The following is a 14,106-nucleotide window of genomic DNA, read 5'->3' on the forward strand; positions in this document are numbered from 1 at the left end:
AGTTTTAATTTTTAAAATATCTACCCTGGAGTGCATGTCTTTTCAGTATTCGGTGTGATTAAATGGAAGTGTGCATGAAGTTCTTCTGCACATCAGCGTACAAGGTTCATCTCTAGGAAAAGCACTTGTGTGATTGAGCTGCACGCTAAACTATCTGCTTTTTTATTTTTACTTAAAAGAATGACTGATAGGTAAACTGTAGTTACTTAGACTTGGATATTTGGCAGGCATTTCCTTGAAAATAAGTGAAGTGAGCCTGTCACTCAAGGAAAATAACTATTTGTTGCCAATGATAAAAATACGATCTTTCAAGTGAAAATTAGATTTTTGGAAAACTTGTATCTGCCACCATGGGCTTGCCAGGTTCCCAGTACTTAAAGATTTTTCTGATGAGACTGGTGATGAGATTTAGCGATGTGATTTTTAAAAATACATTGTGTAAGGAAATGTATCAACATTGGGAAGGTCCGTATAAATCATTGAACCAGTGTTTTTCCAGATGACCAATACATGATGTTACAAATCATGCATGGGTAGGAGATCCATTCAAAGCACAATATGGACCAATGAATTTTTATATAGCAGAGCCAAGAAGTTCACTGATACAGTTTCAGATTCCACATCGCAACTAACCTTTAGGAATTGCCATTTGTTGCATTTTGGTGTTGAATGAAAGAAGAATATCCATCATTATCTAAAAGGGTCATTAAAATAGTCTTCTCTTTTCCAGTTATCTGTGTGAGGCATATTTTCTTCATAAGCGTTAACCAAAACAACATATCACAATAGATTGAATGCAGAAGCAGATATGAGAATTTAGCTGGCTTCTCTTAAGCTGGACATTAAAGAAATTTGCAAAAATGGAAAACAGTGTCACTCTGAATACTGACTTTAAAAATTTTTTTTATTTATTTTATTTTTGGCTGTGTTGGGTCTTTGCTGCTGCGCGCGGGCTTTCTCTAGTTGCAGTGAGCGGGAGCTACTCTTCGTTGTGGTACGCGGGCTTCTCATTGCGGTGGCCTCTCCTGTTGCAGAGCGCGGGCTTCAGTAGTTGTGGCACGTGGGCTCAGTAGTTGTGGCTCACAGGCTCTAGAGCGCAGGCTTAGTTGCTTTGCGGCATGTGGGATCTTCCCGGACCAGGGCTCGAACCCATGTCCCCCGCATTGGCAGGTGGATTCTTAACCACTGTGCCACCAGGGAAGCCCCTGAATACGGACCTTTTTGTTTGTTTTTGAAAATAGTTATTTTTCATAAAATTTATTAATATGTAAATGGGTTTATTATTTTAAATTAATTTAATAGAGTAAATAAACATTTGTTTTAATTTGTGATATGATAAATATTAATAGATGTAACACATATAAACAAAGGCTATTTGGAATTCTCAATAATTAAGAATGTAGGTAAGTGGACTGGAGACCAGAGAGTTTGGCAACTGCTATTTTAAAGTAACTCGTTATCTGTATTATTGACAAGATTACGGGTTGGTTCCATTGTTTATATATGTGGTTTGTATTATATTGCTGCTGTTTCTGAGAATATTAACTCAATTTTTAAAAAACTGAAGTATATGGTTGATTTACAATGTATTAGTTTCAGGTGTGCAGCACAGTGATTCAGATATGTATATATGGATGTAGATATATAAGATAATATATATATTCTTTTTCAGATTTTTTTCCCCTTATAGGTTATTACAAAATGTTGAGTGTAGTTCCTTGTGCTGTAGGTCCTTGATTAGCTCAATTTTTGTTCAGTTATGTACTGGGAAATATGTAGCAGTCAAGTTAAGTAAAAAGGGAATTCATTGGCTTCATCTGGAATCAGAGCTGGCCTCAGAGTGCTGGATCCAGCGTCACAAGAAGCCAGTATCATCAGGATTCTACCTCTTGGCTTTGCTTTCCTTTCTGTTAAAGTCTCAGGTATGTTCCAGACTAAATTCTCTCAGCTTCAAGTTCAACCCAGCAAAGAGCTTTTTTTTCCCCCCGCTCTGTAGTTCCAACAAAAGTCCTGGAGCTGTGTTATTAGCATGACTTGGGTCCTCTCCCATCTTTGAAACAGCTAATGTACCTAAGAGGTAGCTCTGGTTAGTCAGGATTGGGATTGTCCCACCTGTCCAGATGGGGAGATTCTCCTTGGGAAATCAGAGTACTGTTATAGAAGGGGAATTATATGCTGGCAGACAAAAAACAGATGTCAACTAGAGGACTTTGTTCATTCTTCTTTTAACAACCTTTAATTTATTCATTCAGAAAAATGTTAATTTTTAAATAAGATTATTTAAGGTGAAATTGGTGTACCAGTATGACATTTAAATCTAATCCCAATAGGTAAACAAGAAGCACATCTCTAAATTTGTCCCTGTAGTTCATCTTAAAAGTTACCACCGGGCTTCCCTGGTGGCGCAGTGGTTGGGAGTCCGCCTGCCGATGTGGGGGACGCGGGTTCGTGCCCCGGTCCGGGAAGATCCCACATGCCGTGGAGCGGCTGGGTCCGTGAGCCATGGTCGCTGAGCCTGCGCGTCTGGAGCCTGTGCTCTGCGGGAGAGGCCACAGCAGTGAGAGGCCTGCGTACCTCAAAAAAAAAAAAAAAAAAAAAAAAGTTACCACCAAAAAAAAGTTCTTTTTTTTCTTTGTGTTATTCCCATCTCAGATCTTTATAATCATTAATACCTGCACATGTAATTCTTTATGCTCCTGGAGCTTCTCCTCCAGTTGGACTTATTTTGGCAAAGCTCAGTCTAGGCTGTAACTTGTACTGCAGGAAGTTGAACTAATCCTGTGCACTGACCCCTGCCCCCTGCCCCAGCTTGTAAGCCTATGCTTAAATTTCTTTCTAATGATACTCTTCACCAGGCCAGGCTTTTTTTTTCCCTTGTTAAGCACTTTCTCAAATATTCCCATATTTGATCCTTGACCAAAGTATCTATAACTTCTAGAAAATATACCTGTTTGTTTCACATAGTGTAGTCAATAATCCAAAAGTAAACAGACATCCAAGAAATAAAAAAATGTCAACATTCATTAAAGTTTATGAATTTCCGTGAGAGCCTCTCAGGTCAGTACTCAGCCTTTTTAATTTTAGAGAGTATTTTAATTATTTTGGCTTTTGTAATCCATGGAGTTGCTTTTAGACCTATGGTCAACTTCAGGTGACAGCTTATGTTTAACAGCAAGGCTAGAGACAAAACACAAAATAGGTAGATAGAAGAACAAACCTCTGTCCCTTTTGCTGACTTCCTGCCTCCCGTTACCCCATCGCTGTGGGATGGCTTGTTCTATTATAGCGATTTTATCTAATACCTGTGTGTTGGAGACTTTCAAGTAGCCTTAACTTCTCTAATGAGCTCTTCAAACTCAGCATATTTAAAGCTGAATTTGTTACTTAATCTCTTTTAAATCTTTTCTTCTTTCTTTATCGTTCAGTTAACCTATCTAGGAAATAGGCCATCTTTTGACTGTCTCCTTTTCACTCCTTATACTTAGTTGACTAAAAAATCTAGTCGGTTCTACCTAGAAACGTCTTACTGGTTCCCCTTTTGTTTCCATTGCCCGTGCCCCTAATCTAGGCCCTGTCACTCTTCTGATCACTGTCTCTTGACTGGTTTTCTGTTCCTCTTTGCAAAGCTCTTCTCCGTGCTCTCACTATAGTTTTCTTTCTAATGCAGATCTAATGCTGTTATTCCTCCCCCTCTCTACCAGAAACCTGCTCTAGACAAAACATCTGCATTCTTGTCCCTCTGCTTTTTCCTATGATTTTCCTTCAGCCTGGCAAATTCTTATTCACATGTGGTAGTTGTAAGTACTCTCCCGTCCATATTCTGATGGCTCTCTTTTGGCACATGGTTAATATTTACTTCTCTGTCTCCCTCCCCCACCTTGAAATTAGGCATGGTCCTGGGTTCTCAGCTTGGGCACTAGTGACATTTGGGGCCAGATCATCCTTTGTTGGAGGGGCTGTCCTGTGTGTTGTAGGATGTTTAGCAGCAGCCCTGGCCTCCACCCACTAGATGCCAGTGTACTGCTCTGCCTTCCACCTCCCCCTTCCAGTTGTGGCAGTCAGCATTGTCTCTAGACATTGCCAAATGTCCCTGGAGGGACAGAGTTGCCCTGGTTGAAAACCACTGGCATGGCCATATGACTTGGTCCATCCAGTGTGAGCAGAAGTGATAGTCAACGTTTAAAAGCCAGTGCATGAGTTACCTATCTTTTCCCCTGTCATTTAAGGACATATGTAGAAATGGAGACTTTGTTAGCCTAATCCATGAGAGATGTCAATGAGCAGTGATGGACACTGCTGTTATGGGCATGTATCTGTGATTGACGTATAGTTTATGCAGAAAACAAACCTTTGTTTTAAGCTACTGATATTTGGGAGTTGGTTGTCACTGTGACATAGACTAGCTTAGCCTGACTGATACATCATGCTGAGACTTAGCTTACCTGTGGATTTTCCATGCATTCCTATTTCCAGATCACTTTAATTCCTACCTCTTTTAGGCATCTGTTACTTAGTGTAATGATATGTTGGATCATCTGGATCAGTGGTTCTCAGTGGAGTAAGTACTGCCTCTTTAAGAGATGTTGCGGAAGTTACTGGGAGGGGCTTTGGTGCACGGGGTGGGGGTGGGGCTAGGGATGCCATCCTGCAAGTGAGAGACTGTGAAGAATTTTTTGCATCCCACAACACTTTTAAATGCCCAGAATATTCATGTAGGAGGAAAATGTATAATTAGCCTAGAACCTAACTCCATGTTAATATATATTCAGTTTTTGGGAATTAAGTTTCTCTTAATTCATTTCTTTTTTTATTTGTTTTTTAATTAATTTTTATTGGAGTATAGGTGATTTACAATGTTGTATTTCTGCTGTACAGCAAAGTGAATCAGTTATACATATACATATATCCACTCTTTTTTAGATTCTTTTCCCATATAGGTCATTACAGAGTACTGAATAGAGTTCCCTGTGCTATACAGTAGGTTCTTATTAGTTATCTATTTTATATATGTATAGTAGTGTGTACATGTCAATCCCATTAATTCAGTTTAATTGAAGTTGTTTTGTTTGGAACTTTATTGACAGTTAACTATTTTGGAAAATCCACCTCACCAACTGCAATGCCATTGTGCCAAAACAACACACCTGTCTTGGAAGGTCTGAATTTGTAGTTGTCATGTTTATGGTGATTTGCTATATCAGTTCAGGCATCTAACCTCTTTATTATACTTTCTGATTTTGTTGATATGCCTGAGCATTTTTATTGAAATACACACTTCATTATATATGAATCTTTTCCCCCTTTATATTATAATTAGGGCATTGTTAAAATTTTTAAAAAGCATAAGTAGGTTAGAACTTTGTTTCAGGAGAGCTAATGGGGTGATATAAATTATTTGTTACAAAAAGGGGGTGTTCTCAAAAGCAGGTGTCCCCAACCCCCTGGGCCTCACAGCAGGAGGTAAGTGTCAGGTGAGGGAGGGTAGCTTCATCTGCCACTCTCCATCGCTCGCATTACAGCCTGAACCATTCCCTCCCCTCCCCCGTGCATGGAAAAATTGTCTTCCACGAAACCGGTCCCTGGTGCCAAAAAGGTTGGGGACGGCTGCTGGGTAGAGTTGAGAACCACTTTCTGATTATGTGCTACTTCTTTTTTTATCTGTAGTGCTTTGCTCCTAGTGGATACAGTGTTTGCTGAATTGGCCAATTTATGGTCCCTAGATTGCTTTTATATCCTGTTGCATTTGATTACCATAGCCGTCTATAAACTTGGCAAGGCAGATATTGTTTCCATTTTATAGATAAGAGAATTGAAAGAGATGTTAACTTGCCCAATCATGCTGCTAGAGCTTTGATTAAAATATGTAATTTTGTTTATACCAGTCCAGTGCCCTTGTCTACTGTCATTCCATACCACTCTTTACAAAATTATAATCTAGAGCTACTTAATGTAGAACAACACCTATATACCCCTGCTGGTATCATTTTTTATACAAGGAACTTTTAAATTATGTTTCAGGCACTTGTGGTCATAGGAATATTTCCACTAGTGTTCAAAGAAATGTGCAATTAAAACAGTTTCTGAGAAACTGTTAGGGCCAAAAATAGCTTAAATTTTAGAGATGATAACATCCAACAGGGAGATTATGATGAAATAGTTACACTTTAATTACATTATAAATTGGAACAAATCTTTTGGAATATAATATCAGAAAATGATTTCAACGACATAAGTATTTGCATTCTTCAAAATTTGTTGCAAGGAAATGGCACCAAATAAAAAAGCTGTAGTCAACTTGCAAGCATTTGCCTGGTGTATGAAAGGAACTGTGCACTGTACTAGGGGTTTTTAAGATGGGAAAGTGTTGATGTTTTCTTCTAAACTTACGGCAACAGGGTGTGAAACAAATACATAATCAAATAACTATAATATAATGTGCTGTAATTGGGGTGTATTTTTAATTTGATGGAGGCATCAGGTAATATACTAAGGCACACAGTAAACCCACCACGGAAGTAATTCTCCTTCAGGATTGTGGGGAGAGGAGACCGTGTGTTAGGGGAAACTCTTGGAGAAATTGAGACATTTAAGCTGCACTTTGAAGAATGGCTAGGACTTCACCAAGTAGATAAAATAGGACTGGATATTTTAGGCAAAAGAAATAGCCTGAGCATGAATCTGAAAGCACATGCAGAAATGCATTCATTTAACAATAAGAAACGGTTATATGTTCTAGGAATTGGGCCTATAATGATGACTAAGACGAGTACAGTCCCTGTGCCTGAAAGCTTTGGAAGTCTAGAAATTATAATTTTGAGGTTGGCATTCTGAGATTTCAAACTGGTGATTCTCTTGGGCCAGATGTGAGTTGAAGGTGTGTTTGGTTTGGCATACGCAGTGGTTGCTCTTTCTCCTTCCTTCCTTCCCTTTCCCTGCAGGTGTGTTGCCAATACTTATTTTTGACATATAAATAGGCATTGAAGATGTGGCAGCTCAAATGCCACTTCTGCCGGAAGTGAGTAGCAGCTACTCACTTTATTTATTTATTTGGCTGTGCCGGGTCTTAGTTGTGGCATTCGGGATCTTTTTTAGTTGTGGCATGTGGGATCTAGTTCCCCTGACCAGGGATCGAACCCGGGCCCCCTGCATTGAGCGCATGGAGTCTTAACCACTGGACCACCAGGGAAGTCCCACAGCTACTCACTTTAGATGGACATGCACTTGTCCTCCTCAGTACTTTTCTTTACACCTGGCACATTTTATTCGTTTGTATAATTTGCCTGGCTCCTGTATGCCTTTGTGTTGTGAGTCCTGGAGGGGTGGTTTACTACCGTTCCTGCCCTTCTAAATTTTCTTTGACAAATTTTAATAGGAGAAAATGCAGAAAAATACATAATGTGTTTTAGGAAAATCTCTTTAAAACAATTAAAATAAACATTTTAGTATTCAGAGAGTAGCTGCTTTTTACTAAACATTAATATAGATTTTTCACTTTGTATGCTCTCCTTTTAATCCATGTTCAGAGAGAATTTAAGTAACTTAATTTGTCCCACTACTTACTGTGAGAGCTGAGATTCTAATCCAGATCTCTAACTCCAAAACCTACCAGGCAGGTAATCTTTGGTTATCTGGAAAGTGTACCCTCAGCATGTGGGCAACTGGTTACGTATTCAAAGGTATAAGAAAAACTGCTTTTTCTCTGCCTAGAGCAGGCGTTTATATAAAACAGATAACAATAGACCGGAACACGTGTTAAATAGCAAGTGATATAAATTTAAAGGAAGCCCCACACTACAGCAGTGTCTGGTAGAATAGAAGTTGATAGAAATGACTAAGATAAAGAATCATGTAACTTTGTGAGAGAATGTAGGGGGTAGTCAAAGAAAGAGGTAGGTCAAAGATGATTTACCAAGCTTTCCAACGCTGGGTAATTGAGTGGAGTTTAAGCTGTCCAAGTAAAGGTCGTCAGAAAAGGAACAGGTTTTGGTAGGGACTGATGAGTTAGTTTTATTATTTTGGTCGTGGAGGGTAGGCTTTTAAAATTCAGGTAAATAGCCGAAGAAAATAAAAGCAAAATAAGCATGGAATGCAACACCATCAACAAACAAATGAAAAACAACCTGGCATAAGTACAGCCTCCACTCCTGCTTTATCTCATTTATTCTTAGGCTGATGGCCTTTTCTTATTCCATGTGAGATTTTGAGGTTAGATAAGTTAGTTTGTGTTATGAATGTTGAATGGATTTTTAATTAATATTCATTTTCTATAGTTTAATTTTTTGAAAATAATTTACCCTGTTGCTTTTATGGGTAAAATCTTTTGGGGAATTTAGTGGTCTCTCTTTTTTAAAAATAATAACTTTATTGATATATAATTCACATACTATAAAATTCACTCTTTTAAAGTGTATGATTTGATGGTTTTCACTATAGTGACAGAGTTGTACAACCATCAATTTTAGAACATTTTCATCACTCCCAAAAGAAACTCCATGCCCATTAGCAGCCACTCCTCCTCTCCCCGCCCCAGCCATTGGCAACCACTAATCTACTTTTTGTTTTGGTCATTTGCCTGTTCTGAATATTTTATATAAATGGGATTATACAACACCTTTTGTGACCTTTTGTGACTGGCTTCTTTCACCTAACATGTTTTCCAGGTTCATCCACGTTGAAGCAAATATCAGTACTTCATTCCTTTTTATGACTGGATAATATTGCATTATATAGACATACTCATTTATACATCTGTCACTTGAGGGGCAATTGGGTTATATTTACTTTTTGGCTATTCTAAGATACTGCTGTGAACATAGGTTTCTGGTAATTTTGGATGGAATTACTAAGGGTGGGATGCTGGGTTGTATGGTAACTCCGTGTTTAACATTTCGAGGAATTGTCAGACTACTTTCCAAGGTGGCTGTACCATTTTGCAGTCCCACCAGCAACATATGAGGGTTCCATTTTCTCCGCTTTCCGGCCAATACATTTTTTTAAAAAATATTTACTTATTTATTTATTTATTGGCTGCATTGGGTCTTAGTTGCGGCACGCGGGATCTTTCGTTGCAGTGAGTGGGCTTTTCGTTGTGGCGTGCAGGCTTCTCTCTAGCTGTGACGCGGGCTCCAGAGTGTGTGGTCTCTGTAGTTGTGGCACTTGAGCTCTCTAGTTGTGGCATGCATGCTTAGTTGCCCTGCAGCATGTGGGATCTTAGTTCCCCGACCAGGGATCAAACCGGTGTCCCCTGCATTGCAAGACGGATTCTTAACCACTGGACCACCAGGGAAGTCCCTCGCCAATACTTTTTGTCTATTCTTTTGATTTATCCAACCTAGTGGATGTGAAGTGGTATCTCTTTGTAGTTTCGATTTGCAGTTCAGTAATGACTAATGATACTGAGTATCTTTCATGTGCTTATTGGCCATTCTTCTTTGGAGAAATGAGTATTAGAATCCTTTGCCCATTTAAAAATTATTCATCTTTTTATTGTTGTCAGTGGTCTCTTATAACAAAGTTGTGTGTTAACTGATAAACAGCATTTGGTACCAGGTGATGGTGAATTTTTCATGTGTAGTGATAGACTTCTAGGTTTAGCTAGTTGTTGATCAAGAATATTTTAAAGTGCTGGTCTTCATAAGTAATCTTTTTAAGTTGTGTTAAATTTTTACTTTAGGGTGTGGTACAGTCGACAAGACTTGATTGAACATATCTCTATAATAATGAGAAGGCCTAACTTTAACATTTTGGGAATGTCAAAAACAGCAACATTTAGGGCTTCCCTGGTGGTGTGTGGCGGAGCAACTCGGCCCGTGGGCCACGGCCGCTGGGCCTGCGCGTCAGGGGCCTGTGCTCTGCAGCGGGAGAGGCCACAACAGTGAGAGGCCCGTGTACCGCAAAAAAAAAAAAAAAAAAAAAAAAAAAAGCAACATTTTAATTAAGTCATTTAAAATGCTAAGCACCACATTTTAATCACGTCCATTCAGTCTTTGACTTAACTGGAACAATTCCATCTTTTCCCAAGAAATTGAATCTAGTTTGTGAAATGTGTTCTAATATCTGTCTCCTTTTCTTTCTTTTTTTTTTTTTAGGTTATCCTGAATACCACATGTCTAATAATTTTGATTGCAACGCTAACCGTTGTTTTTCACTGCCTCCAAAAGATCAAAATTTCTCCGGAAATTGGAAACATATTTGATTTAAAAGAAATAACTAACAAATGGACAATATGTCTATTACGAATACACCAACAAGTAATGATGCCTGTCTGAGCATTGTACATAGTTTGATGTGCCATAGACAAGGTGGAGAGAGTGAAACATTTGCAAAAAGAGCAATTGAAAGTTTGGTAAAGAAACTGAAGGAGAAAAAAGATGAATTGGATTCTTTAATAACAGCTATAACTACAAATGGAGCTCATCCTAGCAAATGTGTTACCATACAGAGAACATTGGATGGAAGGCTTCAGGTTAGTCTTGTTCTAGAGGCTTTTCTGTATCTTCGGTAGTGGCAGATTTTTACAAATTCTTGTTTTCTCTTAAGTTACTATGGGAAATCTAATGCTTGCTCCGTCTCTTTGGATATCATAGTACATCCTATACCAGTACATATTATGGGAATATATGGAAGAATGTGTCTTCCATACAACAGAGATATAGCTTAAAAGTTTTAAAATGTTTTGACTAAAAAAAAATGTTCTGTGTAGAAAATTTGGAAAATAAAACTCAGAAGAAAAGCCACATCTTTAGTAATTTGGTATTCATCCTTGTATCCTTTTTTTTTTTTTTTTTGGTATTATATGCACATTTTGAAAACTGAGTTATACTCAGTTCTTTCATAATTTAGAAATCTGATATTGTATGTTTGGTACTTTTCATATGAAAAACAATCCAGAAGAATTCAAGCATACTTTTAACACTTGTGGAGTTAAAAACTTACATTTACAAATTTTCTTTACCTTTTATTTTCACTGATCAGATTTTTCATATAGAACTACATAATACATCTCCTGTATTTAATACTTTTAAAGAAACATATAGAAAGTTTATATTGTTAGATTTAAAATGTTTATTTCTAGATTTTAGGCATGGTTTCTTTTTCAAACTCGTACTTTTTTTTGCATTTTTAAAACCTGAGCATAAGCCTTGAAATCATACCTAAGTTTATTGCTTTGTGACCATGGCCAAGTAAGTTATTTTGAGCTTTAGTTTTTCTCATTAAGGAAATGGGGATTTAATACTGACTCTGTAGGACTGTAAGGATGAGAACATATAAAGTGCCTTGTATAACATGTGCTATATAACTGATGCTCAATAAATGGTCATTTATTTTTCTTAGGTGGCTGGTCGGAAAGGATTTCCTCATGTGATCTATGCCCGTCTCTGGAGGTGGCCTGATCTTCACAAAAACGAATTAAAACATGTTAAATATTGTCAGTATGCATTTGACTTAAAATGTGATAGTGTCTGTGTGAATCCATATCACTATGAACGAGTTGTATCACCTGGAATTGGTAAGTAGACTTTGCTTTTATGCTTAGAAGCACAAAGGGAGAAGATCTCAATAGTGTTTTAATTTTTCTAAGTTAAATTACGAATTTGGAGATAGCCCAGGACGTCAACTAAGGTTAAAGAATAAGACATTTTTAATGAAATACAAATATTTAAATTTGAATTCAGAACAAACTTGTATTTTGACTGCTAAAACTAAGTATGCATAGTTGGTATTTTGCCCATTTAGAACATTGTTTTTGAAAAATAAGATGGAAAGCATTTATGCATTGTTCGGTAGCATTTATACTACTATTCTTGAATTGAAATGGTTCATGGAAGTTTTGAATCCCTGGCTTAAATTTACATTATGTTATTTTAAATATAATGGAAATTATTTTCATGCTAATGATTAATGTTTTATTTTCTTTTCTTTTATATTTCTTTTCCCCTTTAAAAATTTAAGATCTCTCAGGATTAACACTGCAGAGTAATGGTAGGTAATTCGTTTCTTGTAACTTTCTCTTTTCTTTTACCCCATCCCCTTTATTCTTTATTGACCCAAAACTAGTTTTCATGGGTGCTGGTAACATTGACAAGAAAAAAAACTTACTGCTTTGGAAATGTAGATTTGGGGAGGGGCATGCATCAGCATTTAAAACTGGATTTAAATAGGCTGTTGGCTCTTTGGCTTTGAACTGCTGTTTATGACCGAAAGTAGTCTAAAAAATATGATAGGGGAACATAAAACCTACAAAAGAAGAATAGTTTTTGAATTGGTAAAAACTGGCTACTTTGGAAGAAAATCTCACAGAGTCAGTTTATTTTTTTATTTTTATTTTTTTGAAAATCCTCAAAGTATTTATTTTAATTTAAATGGGTATAAATAACCTCTGTTAATTTAGAATATGTATAATATAGTTTAAAAACACCAAAATTCTCATTTTTCTTCATTTCAGCCTAACTTATTTTTATGAATGGTAATTTTATGAAGGACTTAAAACTGTGTACTATATTAATTCTTTTCAGTCTTGTTACATTTTGAGTAAATAAAACAAGGCTACTTTAAAGTATCTGCCAATCACAGATGTTCTAATCCTATTTTTAAAAGGAGAGAGTGTTTTGAGGCAGGGAAATGTAACATATGGGAGGTGTTTTTTGTGTGTAATATTTGAGAACCAGGGGTCTGTTAAAACTTTAGCTCTGTTTCTTGGAACATGTTAATGAACTGAAGTTTCTGTAAGAACTAATTAATTTGCAGAGAAATTCTGATAAAAGAGCCACTGTCATCTTAGTAAGGTGTGCCATTGTTTGAAGGCAAATTAGTGGCTCAGCACCTCTTTTGTTGCAGAATCTTAAGAGATGGGTCAGAAATATCATCTGATACTAAAACTTAGGAAGAGCATAGAAGTCTACTTGTTTTTATTCTCACTTCTCTTCCATGTCAGTAATAATAAAGGAAGACTCTAGTGCCTTTTCATACTTGTTAAGGGTTAGTTGGTTTCTGAGAACAGTGGGCTGATAAGGGAAGCTGTTGTGGTGGTCTGAGAAGGGTAGCTTTAAGATTGATTGGGTAAAGCCCAGTCTCTTCACCACACAGATGTTGATATCATATCACCTCTTTTTGAAATTAAACACCCTTCAGATCTTCACCATTCTTCATCTGTGTTTTTGGAGAATGAAAGCTTTTAGCTCAGTGGGTGTTAGGGGTTGGGCAGCTGTAGTGATAACTATATCAGAATCTTCCTAGGGGCGTGGTTGTGAGGAGATCTGATTCTGAAGACTCATTACACTGCTTCCTGTCCTAAAATACTGCTGTTAGGAGTACCTGTTATTGATGGGCTTGTGTGGGTTGATAGCCCCTTTTAGTTGCTCTATCCCTATATTCAGCCTTATGGATCCCCCTAGTGGTGGCTATGTAAAGGCTGGCTTCAGTGGCTTCTTTCCTCAGAAAACAACAGGTGTTCCTCACAGGGCCTTTTAGATTTGGACAAAGAAATAATATAAGGCCAGGTAGTTAAAAGTTAAGCAAATGGGATAATTCCTTCACTTTTGAGTTGGGATCTTGGTGGTAATCATTTCCAGCCTGTCTCATCTCTCTCGTGAAACTTTCCATGACCACATTGACTTGTGTGTTGATTTTAACAAATATTTAATGAACATGTATTGCCTGGTACTGTGTTAGGTTCCAGGGATGATAAGATAAATAAGGTATGTTTTTTCCACTTGAGGGAGCTCATAGTCTAGTGGAGGAAAGAAAAGGTAAATAAGACAGTGACAGTACCATCAGACAAGCTGTGACCTGCTTGCTGGTGGTAATAAAGAGCAGAGACCTAGGATGAGCTCAGTGTCTTCAGCTTTTCTGTCTGCTATGTGTTCTTTACTCCTCACAGAACATTTTACAATCTCTATATACATGTATGACCGCTCTAAGGGTATGGTTAAATCATAATAGCTAACACTTTGTAAGTATTTATTTTGTGTCAAAATAATTTACAAATATTGTGTCATCATTCATAATACTCCTACATGGTAGGTGGCATTATTTACATTTTATCAGATGTAGAGACTGGTGCCTGGAGAGGTCAAGGAACTTGCCCAAGATTAGACAGCTAGGAGG

The 14,106-nt window shown here is 37.4% G+C and overlaps 1 protein-coding gene across 2 annotated transcripts in view; it reads left to right on the forward strand.

Moving 5' to 3' along the window:
* Nucleotides 1-14,106, forward strand: part of SMAD4 (SMAD family member 4) — a 59,164-nt gene that overhangs the window by 6,166 nt on the left and 38,892 nt on the right. For both annotated transcript variants that reach the window (XR_009534469.1, XM_060118068.1), the window contains exons 2-4: nucleotides 10,089-10,465; nucleotides 11,335-11,509; nucleotides 11,953-11,982. Coding sequence is in view for 1 of the 2 variants with exons in the window: in XM_060118068.1 (XP_059974051.1) it covers nucleotides 10,217-10,465; nucleotides 11,335-11,509; nucleotides 11,953-11,982 (454 nt within the window). In the remaining variant the exon portion in view is untranslated. The remainder of the gene's footprint in view (nucleotides 1-10,088; nucleotides 10,466-11,334; nucleotides 11,510-11,952; nucleotides 11,983-14,106) is intronic.

Source organism: Mesoplodon densirostris, chromosome 15 (assembly GCF_025265405.1).
Source record: "Mesoplodon densirostris isolate mMesDen1 chromosome 15, mMesDen1 primary haplotype, whole genome shotgun sequence".
NCBI lineage: Eukaryota > Metazoa > Chordata > Mammalia > Artiodactyla > Ziphiidae > Mesoplodon > Mesoplodon densirostris.